Source organism: Medicago sativa, chromosome 2, assembly GCF_051527215.1.
Source record: "Medicago sativa cultivar Bolivia chromosome 2, Bolivia_mono, whole genome shotgun sequence".
Taxonomy (NCBI): Eukaryota; Viridiplantae; Streptophyta; class Magnoliopsida; order Fabales; family Fabaceae; genus Medicago; species Medicago sativa.
The window spans coordinates 65,757,329-65,777,586 of record NC_140750.1 but is presented as its reverse complement, the minus strand read 5'-3'; the positions used below and the strand labels follow the sequence as shown (position 1 = coordinate 65,777,586).

General features: G+C 33.5%; 1 protein-coding gene across 1 annotated transcript; it reads left to right on the top strand.

The window, feature by feature from the left end:
• Window positions 1-16,554: 16,554 nt before the first annotated feature.
• LOC146949796 (CBS domain-containing protein CBSX5-like) lies at window positions 16,555-18,002 on the top strand. The gene is made up of 2 exons (XM_085745774.1): window positions 16,555-16,953; window positions 17,080-18,002. The coding sequence occupies exons 1-2, from the start codon at window positions 16,631-16,633 to the stop codon at window positions 17,909-17,911; spliced, it is 1,155 nt and encodes a 384-aa protein (XP_085601900.1). The 5' UTR covers window positions 16,555-16,630; the 3' UTR covers window positions 17,912-18,002.
• The last annotated feature ends 2,256 nt before the right edge of the window (window positions 18,003-20,258 follow it).

Sequence of the window (20,258 nt, the reverse complement as noted above, 5' to 3'; positions counted from 1 at the left end):
ATAGACCGACTCATGCAACTTCAGGACACTAACAGTCAATAGCAGGGAACAGCAACAAGATACAGCATTTAATAACACTTGAATGCGTTAACATCATCTAAGGAATGAATTACCTCAACATAAGTATTATAAAGCATCATTATAACATTCATGCAACAACACTACTAATCTCAGTCACCTGAACAAACTTCTGGCGCTTATGAAAGTATCCTAAACAGCTCTCTTACTTACTTCTAAGGTCAACTCAAGACTACACGTGCGAAAAGGATCGCATCGGGACAATTTTGGGCAACTATCAGCCTAACTCGCAGTGGCGAGTAACTTTGCTCGCAATGGCGAGCAAAGCGTGCATTCTGGGTTCCTAAGTCCTTACTCGCAGTGGCGAGTTATTCTGCTCGCAGGGGCGAGCTTACAGGTCACTCGCAGTTGCGAGTTGCTTGGCTCGCAGTTGCGAGCTCTGGGTTCTAGCTCGCAGTTGCGAGTGTCCTTGTTCGCAGATGCGAGCGATGAATGTCAGTACGGCCAGAAACCTAAAAATCACAACTTTTCACCTATATTCATGATTCCTTCATCCAAATAGCATCTAATTATCATCTTAAGTAATATCTAAGGTCTGTACACTAATTTTGCATCAATCTAACATCTGTTCATGATTCAATCATCAAAATTGATCTTAAACCTAATTCTCAATTCTCACCAAAACTTAACCTAATCATGCTAAATTCATCCTATAGAATTATACCCTTAATAATATTGAAAATTAGTCCCACCCTTACCTGAATCGAAGCAACGCCTCGAACAATTAAGCAAGTTCACGTCTCCTTTCCAATGGACATCGTGGCCTACGCATGACTACTCAACAAAAGAGAGCTTGGTTTGTTGTATTGCAGCACCGACAAGGAGGTCTTACTTTGGCACCGCCCATAGTGATATGAGAGGTAAATAAGTCATTGGCTCGGCATATGTGATGATTTTCGTTTAGTGATACAAAACGGTGATAGTAGAAAGTCTAGAAGCCTTCAAGCGATAGCCATAGGGTCAACAAAACTTACGTGTATAGCTAGAGGAGAATAAAGAATGCCATGAATCATGATTTGTAGGTTTGTGGTGCGGCGCAGTATACAACAGAGGAGAGGAAACTAGAATTAGGTCATATTTTCAACCTATTAGCCTATGTATACACCTATGTATACACTAACGCTCCCAGCTCATCTATATCTCTTCTTTTTCTAAATAAATCCATTTATATCATAAGAAAATAATTAATTACTATACCTATAATTCTCTATAAAAAAAACGTGCACATATATATATATATATATATATATATATATATATATATATATATATATATATAGTATAATTACACATGGTTCAAATTATAAAACATAAAGTAACTAAATAATACTCCTCCCCCACATAATAATGATATTAATACTTATAATATCTACTATTAATATATATTCCACCAAAATATATATATAATAAATAATAAAATATTGTACTAAAATGCAATAAATCAATTAAATAATAAATATTAAAAGTAGGCGTTACAACTCTCCCCCACTTAGAATATTTACGTCCTCGTAAATGTACCTTGTTCAAACAACTCTGGATAAGATTCCCGCATCTTACTCTCTAGCCCCCACGTCAAGCTTTCGCCAGTCGCTCCATCCCAAACAACTTTCACAAGAGGTACCTCCTTGCCTCTCAACTTCTTCACTTCACGACCTTCGATCCTCACTGGTAAAGTCTCCACCGTAAGGTTGTCTCTTACTTGCACATCATCTCTCTGGATCACATGGGACGGGTCTGGAACATACTTCCTCAGTTGCGACACATAAAACACATCATGCAAATTCGATAAATGCGGTGGTAAACCCACTCGGTACGCCACCGTTCCAACTCCTTCCGATATCTGATACGGACTAATAAACTTCGGAGTCAACTTCTTTGACTTCAATGCACGACCAACACCGGTCGTCGGAGTAACTCTCAAGAACACGTGGTCTCCTTCTTGAAACTCAAGGTCCTTCCTACGCTTATCATGGTAGCTCTTTTGTCGACTCCGCGACGCTTTCATCTTTTCTTGAATCATCTTCACTTTTTTAGTAGTCTGTTGAACAATTTCTGGTCCTAAAACCACACTTTCACCTGTTTCAAACCAACACAACGGAGTCCTACACCTCCGACCATACACAGCCTCGAAAGGTGCCATTCCAATACTTGAATGATAACTGTTATTATAAGTGAACTCTATTAACGGGAGATGGCTATCCCAAGTCCCACCTTGCTCAAGTACACAAACTCTCAACAAGTCCTCAAGTGACTGAATCGTTCTTTCCGACTGACCATCTGTCTGAGGATGATAAGCCGAACTCAATCTCAACTTAGAGCCTAAAGCCTCTTGCAAACTCTTCCAAAATCTAGAAGTAAATCTTGGATCTCTATCTGACACGATGCTTGAAGGAACACCATGCAATTTCACTATGTCTCGAATATAAATCTCTGCCAACTGAGCCACAGGAAAACTAATATTAATCGGAAGGAAATGTGCCGACTTCGTCAATCTATCAACAATCACCCAAATAGCGTGATTTCCATTAGGAGTATTCGGCAAACTCGTCACAAAATCCATGGATATACTATCCCATTTCCATTCTGGTACATCTAACGGTGTCATCAATCCAACAGGTTTCTGATGCTCTACCTTCGACTTCTGACAAATCAGACAAGAGTACACAAATTGTGCTACATCACGTTTCAATCCAGACCACCAAAACAACTTCTTTAAGTCATGATACATCTTTGTAGCTCCGGGATGAATACTTAAGCTACTCCTATGACTCTCTTCAAGAATCATCTTTTTTATCTCGTCATTGTCTGGAATACAAATCCTACCTCGAAACCTCAACACACCTTGATCATCGACCTTAAAGTCACCATCTTCAGTTTGATTACTAGCAACCAACAAGTCCACAAACTTAACATCAACTTTCTGCGCATCTTTAATACTTTTTAAGAAATCATTATCAATTTTCAGCATTCCTAGCTTAACACTCCGAGACGACATTTCACAAACTAAACCAAAATCTCTAAACTGTTCAAGCAATTCAAACTCTTTAACCATCATAGCAGACATATATAAAGTCTTCCTACTTAAGGCATCCACAACAACATTGGCTTTTTCCGGATGGTAATTCAAACTAAAGTCATAATCTTTCAACAATTCGAGCCACCTTCGCTGTCTCATATTCAATTCCTTCTGATCAAACAAATACTTCAAGCTCTTGTGATCACTAAACACCTCAAATCACGAACCATACAAGTAATGTCTCCAAATCTTAAGCACAAATACAACTGCAGCTAATTCAAGATCATGAAATCTCAACTGTCTCGATGCATAAGCAACCACCTTACCATCTTGCATAAGCACACCGCCTAAGCCCAACTTGGACGCATCACAATACACCACAAAAGGTTCATCAGGTTTTGGCAAAATCAAAACTGGAGCCGTCGTCAAACGCTTCTTCAATTCATTAAAACTGTTCTCACAATGAACATCCCACACAAAGGTTTTACCTTTACACGTCAACTGTGTTAACGGAAGTGCTAACTTAGAAAATCCTTCTATAAATCTTCGGTAGTATCCTGCCAAACCCAAAAAGCTTCTAATCTCTGTAACTGACTTAGGAGTCTCCCATTGTGATACTGCTTCAACTTTAGATGGATCGACTGCAATACCACTACCAGAAATAACATGGCCCAGAAAACTTACCTCGTTCAACCAGAATTCACACTTAGACAATTTAGCATACAACTTCTTCTCTTTCAGCACTTGCAAGACAATCTTCAAATGTTCCGCATGTTCTTCTTCTGTCTTAGAGTAAATAAAAATATCATCGATGAACACAACCACGAAGCGATCCAAAAATGCAGGAAAAATGCGATTCATATACTCCATAAACACACCAGGCACATTACTAACACCAAAAGGCATCACCTTATATTCATAATGTCCATATTGCGTCCTAAAAGCCGTCTTCTGCATATCTTCATCTTTTACTTTAATCTGGTGATAACCCGACCTCAAGTCAATCTTGTTGAACACACGTGCACCCACTAACTGATCCATCAAGTCATCAATTCTAGGAAGTGGATACCTATTCTTTATAGTTACTTTGTTCAACTGTCGATAGTCAATACATAACCTCATACTACCATCCTTCTTCTTAACCAACAGTACCGGCGCTCCCCAAGGTGAAACACTCGGTCTTATAAACTTCTTATCAAGTAAATCTTCCAACTGTTTCTTCAATTCTGCCAACTTAGAACCTGACATACGATAAAGTGTCATAGGCACAGGCTTCGTTCCCGGAACTAGATCAATAGAAAATTCAACATCTCTCTCCGGCGGCAGACACTTCCTGATGTGCCGGTAAGATCAAACAACAATCTCTTCAGGAAAACTTCGGGAAATCCTCACACAATTTGCAACTTATCACTCACTGCTTGATTCTCAATAGATAGTGACACCATCAACGAAAACATCAAAATTCCATCATGTGCTAACTGCTTCAGCTGCTTAGTAGACAAAACTCTGCTCCACTTTCTTTTTCGGCAGAAGAGAAATACACCGACTTACTAAAATAATTAATACGAACATGGTTGTACTCCAACCAGTTCATACCAGGTATTGGTTCTCTACATAACAATCAACAATAAGTACAACTTAAATACAGTACAAAACTGTAATACGACACAACGCGACTCAACTACTTGGCCGGACGGACCGACCTGCTCTGATACCAATTGTAACACCCCGTTTTCCCAACATAAAAATTTCATTTAAAATCAGAGTATTTAATTCGTAACGGAATGCTACACACTACTTTAACATCTCAAAACAGATAATAATAATTATCCTTCGAATTCAACATCATGAAAAATCTTAAACTGTTGCAGCGGAAAATAGTTCAACAATTAAAAGTCTTGGCACGCAGGCCTTATTGAAAATCTCATAAATTAGTTCATAAAAGAGACACGTAAGGAACAGAAGTAAAAGCAAGCCCCCATCCCGTTACGTATCAGAGCACCTAGACACCAACTGAGAGTCCACTCAAAACGCCTCTAATCTTTATTACCTGCACATTACCCACGGTCGAGGCAACATATACGCAGAAGGGGTGAGATTTCATAATCAATACATTAAGCATATAATCCAATAAAATGCATTTAACAACTTAAACATTAATATCATATCAACAATTAACAATTAGCATATTTTTCATTTCATAACAAATACAATCATCAAATATCATTACTAATTTTCATCACAAATCATAATCAACTTGACGACACAACTCATCTTTGACCATGCAACTCTATCAACCCAACAACAACTTGACAACACAACTCATCTTAGACCATGCAACTCTATCAACTCAACAACAACTTGACAACTTAAACATTATGAAACTTCTTGATATGCAAATGCATGTGGTACCAATCAACAACAAAATGAGCATAATAGGCTCTTCAACGTGTGAGCACAAAGGCTGCCGGGCCTAAAGCCCCCAACTTTAATGAGCACAAAGGCTGCCGGGCCTAAAGCCCCCAACTTTAATGAGTATGCAATGAACTCAAACTTCCAACAACTTAGACAACGACATGAACAACTCATACGACTTATAATCATGGACAACTTCTTAAATTCCAACAACATAGACCGACTCATGCAACTTCAGGACACTAACAGTCAATAGCAGGGAACAGCAACAAGATACATCATTTAATAACACTTGAATGCGTTAACATCATCTAAGGAATGAATTACCTCAACATAAGTATTATAAAGCATCATTATAACATTCATGCAACAACACTACTAATCTCAGTCACCTGAACAAACTTCTGGCGCTTATGAAAGTATCCTAAACAGCTCTCTTACTTACTTCTAAGGTCAACTCAAGACTACACGTGCGAAAAGGATCGCATCGGGACAATTTTGGGCAACTATCAGCCTAACTCGCAGTGGCGAGTAACTTTGCTCGCAATGGCGAGCAAAGCGTGCATTCTGGGTTCCTAAGTCCTTACTCGCAGTGGCGAGTTATTCTGCTCGCAGGGGCGAGCTTACAGGTCACTCGCAGTTGCGAGTTGCTTGGCTCGCAGTTGCGAGCTCTGGGTTCTAGCTCGCAGTTGCGAGTGTCCTTGTTCGCAGATGCGAGCGATGAATGTCAGTACGGCCAGAAACCTAAAAATCACAACTTTTCACCTATATTCATGATTCCTTCATCCAAATAGCATCTAATTATCATCTTAAGTAATATCTAAGGTCTGTACACTAATTTTGCATCAATCTAACATCTGTTCATGATTCAATCATCAAAATTGATCTTAAACCTAATTCTCAATTCTCACCAAAACTTAACCTAATCATGCTAAATTCATCCTATAGAATTATACCCTTAATAATATTGAAAATTAGTCCCACCCTTACCTGAATCGAAGCAACGCCTCGAACAATTAAGCAAGTTCACGTCTCCTTTCCAATGGACATCGTGGCCTACGCATGACTACTCAACAAAAGAGAGCTTGGTTTGTTGTATTGCAGCACCGACAAGGAGGTCTTACTTTGGCACCGCCCATAGTGATATGAGAGGTAAATAAGTCATTGGCTCGGCATATGTGATGATTTTCGTTTAGTGATACAAAACGGTGATAGTAGAAAGTCTAGAAGCCTTCAAGCGATAGCCATAGGGTCAACAAAACTTACGTGTATAGCTAGAGGAGAATAAAGAATGCCATGAATCATGATTTGTAGGTTTGTGGTGCGGCGCAGTATACAACAGAGGAGAGGAAACTAGAATTAGGTCATATTTTCAACCTATTAGCCTATGTATACACCTATGTATAAACTAACGCTCCCAGCTCATCTATATCTCTTCTTTTTCTAAATAAATCCATTTATATCATAAGAAAATAATTAATTACTATACCTATAATTCTCTATAAAAAAAACGTGCACATATATATATAGTATAATTACACATGGTTCAAATTATAAAACATAAAGTAACTAAATAATACTCCTCCCCCACATAATAATGATATTAATACTTATAATATCTACTATTAATATATATTCCACCAAAATATATATATAATAAATAATAAAATATTGTACTAAAATGCAATAAATCAATTAAATAATAAATATTAAAAGTAGGCGTTACAGGAGACAAAAACAAACTATTATCAAAACGTTCCTAGGCATAGATGCTCTAGATATATAAATCATCAAATAAAAGATGGCCTAGCTCTTTATCCGGTTGCTCAAAGCTAAAAGATCTTATGTTGGCTAATCCGACACGCCAAAACATGAGGATTATATGCAGCTGATCGTCCTGCTCCTCCGTATTAACCATTCTCGTTCGTTTACTCACCACACCAGAACTACCATCAAGGTTGAGTCTAGTGAGAGGGTTAGTCTCTTAAAACATGATCAAAGTTCAAATTTCCACTGAAAAATGTGTCCGCATTTGGTATTGACAATGTCTCAAATAATATTAACTCATGCAGAGTAAACATATATGGAAGAGAAAAAAAATTAAATAATATGTAGACATCCGATCAGTTTACAACACCGATCTTTCTTAAAACCCGAAGAGTTGAGAAAAAAAAATAGTCCATCAATCTTAATAACTCAAACAAATGTATAAATCACCAAAGAAGCAATGGAAATTAATATTTAATTTTTTGTTTTCTTTTGATCATGAATATATATATATATATATATATATATATATATATATATATATATATTCATAAGGAGTGCACGGTGGAGGAGATGGTGAGAGAGGAGTCGGGTGATGGGGGAAGGACTTGGGTGTGGAGACGTCGGTTGTTAGCTTGGGAGGAGGAAAGCGTGAGGGAGTGTGTAGTATTATTACATAACATTGTTTTGCAGGCTGATGTTAATGACAGGTGGAGCTGGCTTCTAGATCCTACACATGGATATTCGGTCCGGGATGCCTATCGCTTTATTACCAATTTTGGGGATCATGCGGATAGGAGTCTCGTTGATGATGTATGGCATAGGACCATTCCGACGAAGGTATCTCTCTTTGTGTGGCGCCTTCTTCGTAACAGATTACCGAAGCGAGCAAATTTATTTAGGCGGAATATACTCTCAGCAACAGACTCTTTGTGTGCGGCTGGTTGTGAGGTCTTGGAAACAGCTCGACACCTATTTTTGGAATGCAAAACATCCGTTACTTTATGGTATCATGTGTGGAAATGGTTAGGCTTATACTCGGTGTCGCCTTGTGAGTTACGTGAACATCATCTTCAGTTTTCCAATATGGCGGGATTACCGCGGTGCACTCAATCTTTTTTAAAAGGTATTTGGTTTGCTTGTGTTTGGGTCATTTGGAAGGATCGGAGTAACCGTATCTTTAAAAATGCGGCATCACATCCTTATGTTCTCATTGAAAAAATCAAGATGACATCTTTTTTGTGGGTGAAAGCCAAACAACCATCCTTTGTTTACAATTATTATGATTGGTGGAAACACCCGTTACTTTATATGGGTGTTTACCGGTAACTTATTTTCGATTGGTTATGATGGTGCCCCTCTTTTTTGGCACCTAGACTTTGTAAATTCCGATCGATGATTCACTTTTTGCACGTCTTGTGCAGGGTGGATCATTGTTGTTATTAATATATATCATTTTGGTTTGTGCAAAATATATATATATATATATATATATATATATATATGTAGTTTGGTTAGCCATCGATGTCTTCCTCTTGGGATCGTCCATTTAACATGTAGGTAAATTAGATTAAATTGCTATAAATAAATTATACTCCCTCCTATTGATTTTTTAGGTTTATTGTATAATTGATGTATCTAGTCTACATTTATAACGAGATACATTAATTGTTTCTTATAATTAATTATTCAATGAATCTAAAAAGTCAATTATTTCTTATAATAAGGATCAGAGGGAGTAAATACATTGCCTTGGGTTTCAATTATGAAATATGAATATTTCACGTATAAGTAATTACTAGTATGGACACCCGTGCCAAGCACGGGCTAAAATTTCACATACTTGTGGGAGAGAATATTGTGATGTATCAATTGTTAGTTAAAGTTCATCATTGAATAAATGAGCAGAGGTTGTACAACAAATAAGTAAATGAACGCGTATAATTAAGCCTAAATATTTTGAAAGAAGACGCGGTATCATTCTCACATGTGGTTGCTCTTTTTGCAATGTATCGATTCGCATTAATGTTAGCTACCTAAGAAGGACTTAAAGTGGTATCATATCTCGGTTCAACATTGGAGGGGAGCAGAAGTGGTTCTTGGCGGTGGACCATTGACACAAAGAGTCTCATACTTAATGTATATATGTTAATGTGTCCAGTGTGAGTTAAAATTCGACATTAAATGCAAGAGTAAATGTTGAGAAACATATAAGTGAGGTGGCTCATATACTTAATGTCTTAAGCCTTTGGGTGAAGATATAGAGTTATCTAGGCATGGCATTGGGGCGGGGTGGGGACGGGTTTTACCTTCCCCATCCCTATTCCTGGCTCTCATATACTTACTCACTACCTTACCCATACCAACAGGGATGAGGAATTGAATCACATCCCCGTCCCCAACGGGTTTGGTATCCCCGCCTCATCTCTGTCCCCATAATGAATTATTATTTTTCAATAAAAAATAAGTTTTTTTTAACCTCGAGGAAAATGTTGTAATGCATTATCCAATAATATGCTTATTTTAACATTTCATTGAGTGAATTAGTTGGTTGCTTCTTTAAATATCAATTGCAAATTTTATAAAATGTCAAATATCAATGGATGATAAAGTAATTTTCTACAATGGGATGGGTTTGGGTATGGGTTCGGGGTGAGTACCTATATCTAAGTTATACCCATGTTTTGAAGTCAGGGAAAACACAAACTCATAGCCAAACCCAGTCAAAAAGGGGAAAACTCGTCAAATCGGGGTTGATTTGGACGGGTAGCCGCGAGTATGAGTTTTGTTGTCATGTCTAGTGTTATCCTCATTTATGTGGTTGCTCTTGGTTGAATGTGATGTTACCATACTCAACATATCTCTCTTCAATCCAATACGAAATAAACCCCATCATTGAAACCCTTTTCCTTTATGTTCAACATTCTTGTGGTCCTCCAATCTAATTTTTATATCTACATAATATTCATCTTAACCATAAAGGAAACAACAATGAATATTAAAGTGGCACAAATAAAATATATGTCTCATATATTTGTTTGAACTCTACACACACACTTTCAATATTAATGTCTCGACCTTTTTCAACTGCATTACCATAGTTGATTATTAGTTTTGCAACATCATCACACATAACATAAGTAAATTATGCATTCTAGCACCCTTTGAAAGATTGATAATAATCTAAAATACAAATTGGTCGGGTCTTTTTGTTCGACGTGATCTATAACATAGAAAATCATTTTTGCGAGTACATTATGCTCATCAATGTATTTTTTAAGCTCTCAACCAAAGACACATTAAGATCTTGACCGTCAACATTCGCACTGTATAGAGAAATATTGCATTTAAAATGTTCATTTGACTCTTAAACTCAATTGTTGGTGCATAATCAGAACCTAACATCAGACTACCATTGCAATTATAGTTTTCACCAATAAGAATGAGTGGTGACGGTCCACCTCTATCTTTTTTTTTTTTTTAAGAAAACAATCCACCACTATATCAAGGTGAACGAAAACATATTACTGTAAACTTTAATATTATCCTAATAGTGTCAACTATTTGGATGACCACCATGTAATTTATCTAAGGGTTCTACTATTAATTTATTTTTCTACTTAGTTATACATTAATTATTAAGGCTTAATTGCATGTTTGATCCCTTATGTTTATCTTAGTTTTCATGTTGGTCCCTTATGTTTTAAAAGTTTCTATTTGGTTTCTTACGTTTTAAAAGTTTCAGGTTGGTCTCACTTTGGAGTAAGTTAGTCCCTTCCATCACTTAACATTTAAAGATTCAGGTTAACAATAGCGGTGATGGAACTTAACTTATATAGAAAATCAATTTTAAAACATTTTTTTTAATATTTTTTGCTTTTTTAAACTCAATATCATGTCGCGGAAGGGAATAACTTATCTCAACGTGAGTAACGTTTTGGACCAACTTGAAACTTTTAAAACGTAAGGGACCAAATTGAAACTTTTAAAACATAAGAGACCAACTTAAAAACTAAAATAAACATAAGGGATCAAACATGCAATTAAGCCAATTATTAACTATTTGTTGGTTATATTGTGTTTATTCGTTTTTTATAGTGTACTTATGAATGTTTATTTTTCAATTAATCTATATTATTTTTTTTTTTGTTGATGAATCTATATTATACTGTAAACATTGGATTTAAAAGTAGAGTTGAATATGTTTTTCATCCCTATAAAATTAACAACTTTCCTTTTTTGTCCAAATAAAAAAAATTAATTTGTGCTAAAACCATTATTTTTAACTATTCTTAAACTTTTAATTTTTATCGATTTTTTGTCTATGTGTTTAGAACATAATTTTTTTTATTTAAAACAAATCAAGCAAAGTTGATTTGTTATTGATGTTTTATCTACGGTTAATTAGAAACTATTACTACTCACAAAAACCAACGAATGAACTTATTATTTATTTGTTATTAACCTTTTACCCTTAAAACGTTTTTTTTTACCACGTTGCCCATGTATGGAAAGTGTCTTTACACCGTCGTCGAATTTTGTGATTAATCAGTGTCATTTTTTTAGAGGATAATCAGTGTCATGTTGTTTCGCATTGCTCTTGATTAAAATTAATTGCAATAATGATGTTTATAAATTATATAACATGGTTGTATTTTGGATTTGGTTTGAAGTAAACATGAAATAGTACATATGGACACTTAAAAAATTGCAATTAGTCAATTAATGTTTTTTTTTTACAAAATCAATTAATGTTTTTATATTAAAATATTACTTTTTACAGAGTATTTTAATTTATGAATGCATCCTTATGAAGTAAATCATCTTCTAGGCATATTGTTTTTCATCAAGCATTTTCTTCTCATTTGAACACCAAACAACTTAATTTAAATTGTAATAGTTGACTAAAAAAAAATGAAATGGTTTTATGGTACATAAATGCTATTAACTTGCACTTTCTCTTTTGAATTATTTCAATTAATTTGCACTTCGTATTTTTGGTTTATTTTAATTTAAACCGAAGAAATTAGCATTGTTTTGTACGGAAAAAAATAGCATATTTTTAGTCTTTTTTTTTTAAAAAAAAACCTCTCATATGATTTTATTTTTATTTTTATGATATATGTATGTAAGGGAAAAAATATATTGTGTGCAGATTATTTCAAAAATTTGGTAGTAAATAAGGTAATAACTTTTGTAAATAAAATATTATTCAAAAAATGTACACAATCAAATACAAATATTATGTAATGCATATGTGTATTGATTAATATCTTCTGCAATCTAAATAATTCAATTTGTGGAAAGTAAAAAATTTACTCACTAACCATAACAAAAATTAAAGAGAAATTCTACTCCACACATGAAGTAACTATATTATTTGGGAATGATTAGAATATGGAAACTCATAAATCTATTACATTGAACCGTATAGAGTAGAACCAATTTGCCCCAATCATAAATTCACCATTTTTTTTTGCAGCAATCATATAGGATGGTCTTGAAAAATACATCGCAAAAAGTACAATGGTAGAAGAGCGTTTAGAAACCATTGTATATATGTGTAATAGTGATATTAAAAATCAATATAAATTAATTGTGATCAATGACGGATTTAAAGTTATTCAAATAGTATTCTCTACAAAAAAATAACATTAATAAGGAGTATATTTGATAGTAGAAAAAAATGCACCTAGTAAATTGCAAATGAGCTTTATATTTAAGGACACGAAAATTATTCAAATAGGGCTTATAATTAGTTAGGGAGGGATGGATTATCGGCCAAACATTGAACCGTATAATTCTCTTGAATAAAATAGGCTAAATATATTTAAATTCATATTAATAGATTATAAATTACATTATAAGTTAAAATAAGATTCTTATCATTTAAATTAGTTCGACATACGTTTTACATATCACTAAATTATTAAAATGAGCAAACGACAAAGAAGAGATTGCAAAATACACAATTTGTCTATCACAATATAATTATAACTGATCCGTATTGAAATTGAAATGAAAATATAAAAATTCTTGAGAAACTTATACAATTGAGTTTGTATTCGTTTTGTTTATGTTCGATACAGTCCAAGATTTACATCGCCACCAAAGTTACTCATAGAATACACCTTTCTCTTTTGTAGGTGTTGCCCAAATTTGTATAACAACTTCTTCGCATAGTGGAATGAATTATATTACCTTGAAAGTACAAAGAAATAAAAATACAAAAATTAGATTAATTTATAATGTCGAAAAAATAAATAAATTCATTATATACAAATAAAAGTCTTCATGAGAATCATATCTAGATAGAACAGGTGTATGTGACCGTTGACATTATAAACAAACAATACATGAATGATTCGAACAACTTACTTTAATTCTTTGATTGAGTTGATCTCACAGATGTTATCAGATCTTAGTGTCATGACGATTTTTTGGAGTTTCACAGCACAATTTAGAAGAAATGTGCAAGTGAAAAGGATAAAAGAAACATATGCTATATATAGGAAAATAATAAAAGCAAACGACATCATGAACAATCATGAAGAAATAAAAAATATGATGCAAAATTGGTTAATCATAAAATGTTTGATTGACTTACAACCTATAAGGGTGACACATGTTACACTCTAATTGATTTATTTTTAAAAAGTGACATTATACTGATTGGCTCAATACAATTCTACCTATAAAGACATCCTTCGCGAAGGGAATGCTTGTGCAGATGTGCTAGCAAAGTTGGGAGCTAATAACGTAGATCCTTTAATTATGCTCCAAACGCCTCCTTCTAGTTTGTCATTAGCTTTGCTAGCTGATGCTCTTGGGGTGTCCTTTGTAAGGATGTAATCCCTTTTTTTTTTTTCTTTTCTTTTCTTTTTTCTTCCTTTTCTTTTCTCATGTAACCAAAAAAAATATGATGATTTGTTTAACTTTGATTAGTTAAAAAAATAAAACAAAATATATTTGATTTGATTTTGGTTGAGAAAATAATCAATGATGAAGATGTTTTGCTCCATCTACTTAATCAACAATACCCGAAAAAAAAATCAACAATAATTGATTATAAATGCCATTTTCATTTTTAACAAAAGTTCCATATATATATATATATATATATATATATATATATATATATATATATATATATATTTGGTCAAAATAAAAGTTCCATATATACATCGTGAAATTAAAGGTCCATAAAAGATAAGTAAAGGTGTATATCATTTTCATTTATTTTGAATTGAGATTGAAATTTGAATATGAGTATAAAAATATTGTAGAATTGTATTGGAGAAGTAATAAATGCTAGAAGAAAAATATAATGACATGTGTACTTTGGCTCATAGAAGTATTCTTTTATATTATATAAAGATGCTTTGATTAGAGTATCAACACCAAGACAAATTAATAATAATCATTTTTAATAAAATAATGTATACACGTCATGTAATAGATCTTCCGAAGTTTAAATTTTAGAGGCATCAATTTGATTAAACATGCCACGTATAAGATTTTCGTTTATTCTTTATCTAAAGTTCTTGAGAGCCAGTGACATATATTGCACATGCTTCTTGCTTACAATATGTTTGTCATCAGTCACCATCACGCATGACAATTATAAATAAGGGTTGAAAATTAATTAGTAACGTGAAAATTAGCTGGAGTAGTGTACTTTTTTTTTTTTTTTATTTGAACAAGTGGAGTAGTTTACTTGTTAATTCATTATTTATCAAATTTTGGACAAATTAAATATATATTATAAAAAAGTTTGGACAAATATTTGTTGAACACACTGGTAAATATGAAGTTTGGTTGTGTAGTATCATCATCCACTTGTTAATTGTCATGTTATATTTTTATATTCATTTATTTTAAAATAAATTTAACTGTTAAACAAATTTTACGTCCAATCATCTACAAATTTACCCACATATTTTTCCTCCTTCCACTCAATTAAAATATCTTGTTGGTTCTTGAGAAGTTTTTTACTATCCGTAAATTAATAATGCACGTACAATAATATGATTCCTAGTAAGAAACATTAATATATTGTGCAAGTTGATCAAAGTTTGTGATCGATAATATATGAGTGCTGATACGTACTTCCTCCGGTCACTATTATAAGCAAAATGCACTTTTTAGATTCATTCAATAAATGATGTATGTAGTCTATATATAGACCATATACATCATTTATTGAATGAACCTAAAAAGTCAACTTTTGCTTATAATAGTGACCGGATGGAGTAGACATCAATACATGGCATACACCCTTAAACCCCCACACAAAAATTCAACATGTGGCAATGTGGGACCCACATATAAACACATACAATCCATATTTATTTTTAAGGAGAATGCTAACAAGTGCTTTAAGAGTAATAGTTAAGCATATAAAACAAATAAGTTTTTATGAAAAAATTGTGTAATCATTATTTTATCAAAAGCAACATCTTATATTTTAAAGATAAATTTTCTATTTGTAGATTCTTTAACCATTGCCCTGAAGGGACTTGCTAGCAAGACCCTATTTTTAAAATTGTGAGTTTTTTTTTTGGTAATGAACTCAAAATATATTTTCAAATGTACATATTGAATAAATGTACATTATTTTCAACACATTTTTTTTTTTTAATATTCAGTCTCTTATTGAATAAATTACATATGACTATGAGCCATACCAATTTATGTAGGACACATTTTTAAAATGATGGAACCTTCGTGTATGTCACTTAATAAAAGAGTAACTCGTTTGTATTTTGAGTTTATTCAAATAAGTTTTTATATTAATAATTAAGTTCTCATTAATAAAAAAGTGTTTTATAAACAATTTTCTCATAAATTATATTTACAAACTTACGAATAATAAATAAAAACTTTTTTATTTGCATAAGCTCAAAATAAGCTTAATCTAAACGGGTCCTAAGTCTTGCTAGCATTACTATTCAAAAGAAAGGACAACAACAATATTGAGAGAAAGTTTTAAAAATTATCCAAAAATAGTGAACAAATATATTTCTCATGTATTTTAATGCCACATACATCATCTAATCATTATTATAAGAAAAAATCAATATTTTTGATTCATTCATTAAATAATGTATATGTTCTATAATAAAGATCATATATATCATTACTTAAATGAATCTAATTTTTTTTTAATGTTAATTGAATGACTCTAAAATGTTTTATTTGAGGTATAGCCTTCTCTTTCCACTTGACTCCGATGTTATTTTCTTCTATAAGTACACGCTTTCATTTCCCTCTCATTCATTCATTCTAACAAAAACGTGTTTCAATATCAACAGCCGTTTCAACTTTCTCAACGCCTCCGCGTTCATTCTTTGTATGGCAGTATCCTTTTTGACACATGAGTTATCTGAACTCTGTCTCGGTAAGCCCCCGTTGAAGTCTATTTCAACGTTGGCTACCGTTGCCGAGGCAATTGAAGTCCTCAGAAGCTCCGACGAAACTTTCGTCAGTGTTTGGAGCTGTGACCATTCTGAATGCGGTCGTTGTCAATGTGTTGGGAAAGTTTGCATGGTCGATGTTATTTGTTACCTTTGCAAACCAGAAAATCTTTTGTGTCCTTCTAAAGCTCTTAAAGCTTTGGTTTCTGTAGTTTTGCCTAAGGTTGATGGTCTTGTTGTTCAGCTTGAATCTTCTTCTAGGTACTTTTTTTTATTTATCTAGAATTTATTGTTGAATCTTGAAATTATGTTTTAATGTGTTTTAGTATGATCAAGATTAAGAATTTTAATTAATTAACCCTCATTATTGTTATTTTGATGTTTCAGCTTATTAGAAGCCATTGATCTTATACTCCAGGGAGCACAGAATCTTGTGGTGCCAATTTTGCAAACAAAAAGAGGAGGCATTTCAAGGAGAAAACATCAACAAAAGTCATCAACAACCAACAACCACAACGGTGCTGAATTCTGTTGGTTAACACAAGAGGATGTGATCAGGTTCTTGCTTGGTTCCATTGGCCACTTCAGTCCACTCCCAGCATACTCCATTGATTCTCTCGATATCATCAGCCCTGATGTGCTCGCCATCGATTACTATTCCCCTGCGTCTTCGTCCGTTGAGGCAATCTCAAAGTCGCTTGCACAACAAACTTCTGTTGCAATTGTCGACAGTGATGGGACATTCGTCGGTGAGATATCGCCCTTCACGCTTGCTTGTTGTGATGAAGCGGTTGCTGCCGCGATCACAACTTTGTCTGCAGGGGACTTGATGGCCTACATTGACTATGGTGCCCCACCAGAGGATCTTGTGAGACTTGTAAAGTCAAGGTTGAAGGAGAAGAATTTGGAGAAATTGCTACAAGAGTTTACAATTTTGACTTCCTTGACCAGTGAGGCGTTGGCCTCGTCTTCCTCTGACGAGGAGAGTCCGACGAGGTCAGGAAAGCACGCAAGGTCATCGAACTATTTGGCAAGATTTGTGAGGAATGTAGAGGCTATAGTTTGTCATCCCAAGAGCTCTTTGATTGCTGTGATGATTCAAGCAATTGCTCATAGAGTGAACTACTTGTGGGTTATTGAGGATGATTGCAGCTTAGTTGGTATTGTTACTTTTTCTAATATCTTGAAGGTGTTCAAAGAGCATTTAGAAAATATTTAGATGTTTAGGGTAAATGTAACAATGTTTTTGCTTTGGATGTTCATAGTACTTTTTTCTTTGTCAAGAAAATTTGTCATTGTTATTTTTTCTATTTTTCGAGGTATTGTTTTGTTTTCCTAGTACTTAAAATGTTATCATCTCCATGGAAATTAAATTTCCTTTGCACTAATAATATCAAATGAGATTTGATACATTGCAAGAAAACAGCGACGAATTTTTCCACCTTTTGGCTTCAGATATTGCGGTTGAGGTTAGAAGCACTTAAATTGTTCTGGTTGTTTAATCTCATATGTTATTTATTTTCGGAAAGCCAAAAGGAATATATTAAAAGAATATGCTAGCACAAGGAGCGCAAAGAATAGAAAATAGGAGAGATACAAAAGAGTTTGATAAAAAGTTCCAATCAAACCGAAGAACAAGAAGCAAAAAGCCTCAACAACCAAAAGGATTAATCCACCAAAGATTAAGACAATAAGAAAACTATGTGTACTTGACCTTAATCCACAGCCAAGCCTGAATTTTCAACCGGTCAATGATTTGATACAATTCCTTGCTACTAAATAACTTCTTATTACAATTGGACCAAATCACCAAATGATCATAGTGCAAGTGAATCAAATGGCTTGGAAATAATTACGGAATTCCTTTTTAAGTGGAAAAAGTCAATAAGTTGTTGTGCATGAAGAACGAAATCATTTGACAATGGATATGAGGTACTTAACCAATTCAACTGTCGTGCCTAACACTTCCACACAAAAAAAAAAAACACAATTAAAGAATAAGAGTCAGGAACTTTCTTCGAATCCACAACCATGAAGACAAAACGAAGACTTTGCATTATTGATGTCACGATGAATCAAATCCGTCTTTATCGGATGCCGATTTTGAATTCTTCTCCAAAAGAATAGGAAAACCTTTAAAGGAGTCAGTTTGATCAAAATCAAATCCTAAAAGGATAAAAATTCATCTAACACATTATGCGTGAGCAAATGATAAATACCCATAAATAAAAAGTCTCATTATGATGAAGCCTCCAAACCAACATATCTAAAACATGTTCATGTAAAAGAATGTAGAAAGCAAAGAGCATAATTCTAACAACAATTCTTCCTTCCAAACAAAAAAATTTCTTCTCCAACGCCACCCTCCATTGTTACCTGCCCAATCAGCTCTAAAAAGATCTATCACTGAACCCAAATATTGGTCTCATATATGTACACATTGAACCCAAAAATTTTACTTCAAATTAGGGGTGACGGTAACCATTTCTATTTATACAATTAGGTTTTTAAAAAATTCTAAACTGTCTTTTTACAAAAACAAGTTAGATAGATCAAGTCAATTGCCTTAAACAAACTGGGAATATAGACTCCTATCAGGCCACTTATTCTTTTTTTTTTTGGTTCAAATCAGGCCACTTATTCTATTCAATATTTTTACAAAAAATTGCGTTAATTGATTATGAAAATTGTAATTGAAACTAATTAAGAAGAAAAATAAGTGTGGTGTGCACTTTATCTCCGATGTTAAACCAAGTTTTTCTGTTTTTTGACAAAGGTCCAAGTTTTGCTTATAAGTTGAGGTTTAAAAGACCCAACATTTGGGGCCCACATTTCTTTTTTTAAAAAAATAGCACCTATAGTTTTTCTTATATTTCATTTTTTAAAATTATACATATCTTTTTATATTAGTGCCTTAAAAAATAAGACCCTATATATACGATCGCACGTTAAATTTGCTCAAATTCGCATTTGTTTCATCTAATTAGGTCTTGGAAAATGTTGAATAGTACAATAGCTTTGCCAACGAAAATTCACGAACCATTCTATTCTTTATTTCTCACCTCGGTAATGTTAGTTTTTTTTTTGTTTTTAGTTTTTAAAAAAATGGGAGATTTAATTAATAAAATAGAGATTCTAAAGGCTAGAACTTTTTATAAAAGTTATGTAATCTTTCTCTCTTTTTAATGGCTAGACTTTTCAAACGGTGCTGACTACCTTTTCCTTTGGTCCAATAATAATATTGCTAAGTTCAATTTAGAGATGGAAACTAATCTTGCTTAATAGTCCAAATACAATTGACAAGTTCAATTCATTCAATGCAAATTCATTACAAGCGTTGCTGCGTTCGTGAATTTTCGTCATATTGATTTCGTACTATATAGCAGCTCTCGTAGGTCTTACATTGCACATGAATTGCAATGAAATACCTATTTGATATTGAGACTTACATAGATTAAAGTATGCCCATTGGTCCTATATGATACAAATACAATCTTTAACCATAAGTTATAAACTCCTAAGCTGATACGTTTAGCATCCATGATGCTCTAAAACCCTTCATTAAA

Bases quoted from the DNA above. Each gene is read 5' to 3' on its own strand.
- LOC146949796 (XM_085745774.1), top strand. From the start codon at position 16,631: ATGGCAGTATCCTTTTTGACACATGAGTTATCTGAACTCTGTCTCGGT. The intron at 16,954-17,079 runs GTACTTTTTTTT...TTGATGTTTCAG, and splicing joins CAGCTTGAATCTTCTTCTAG to CTTATTAGAAGCCATTGATC.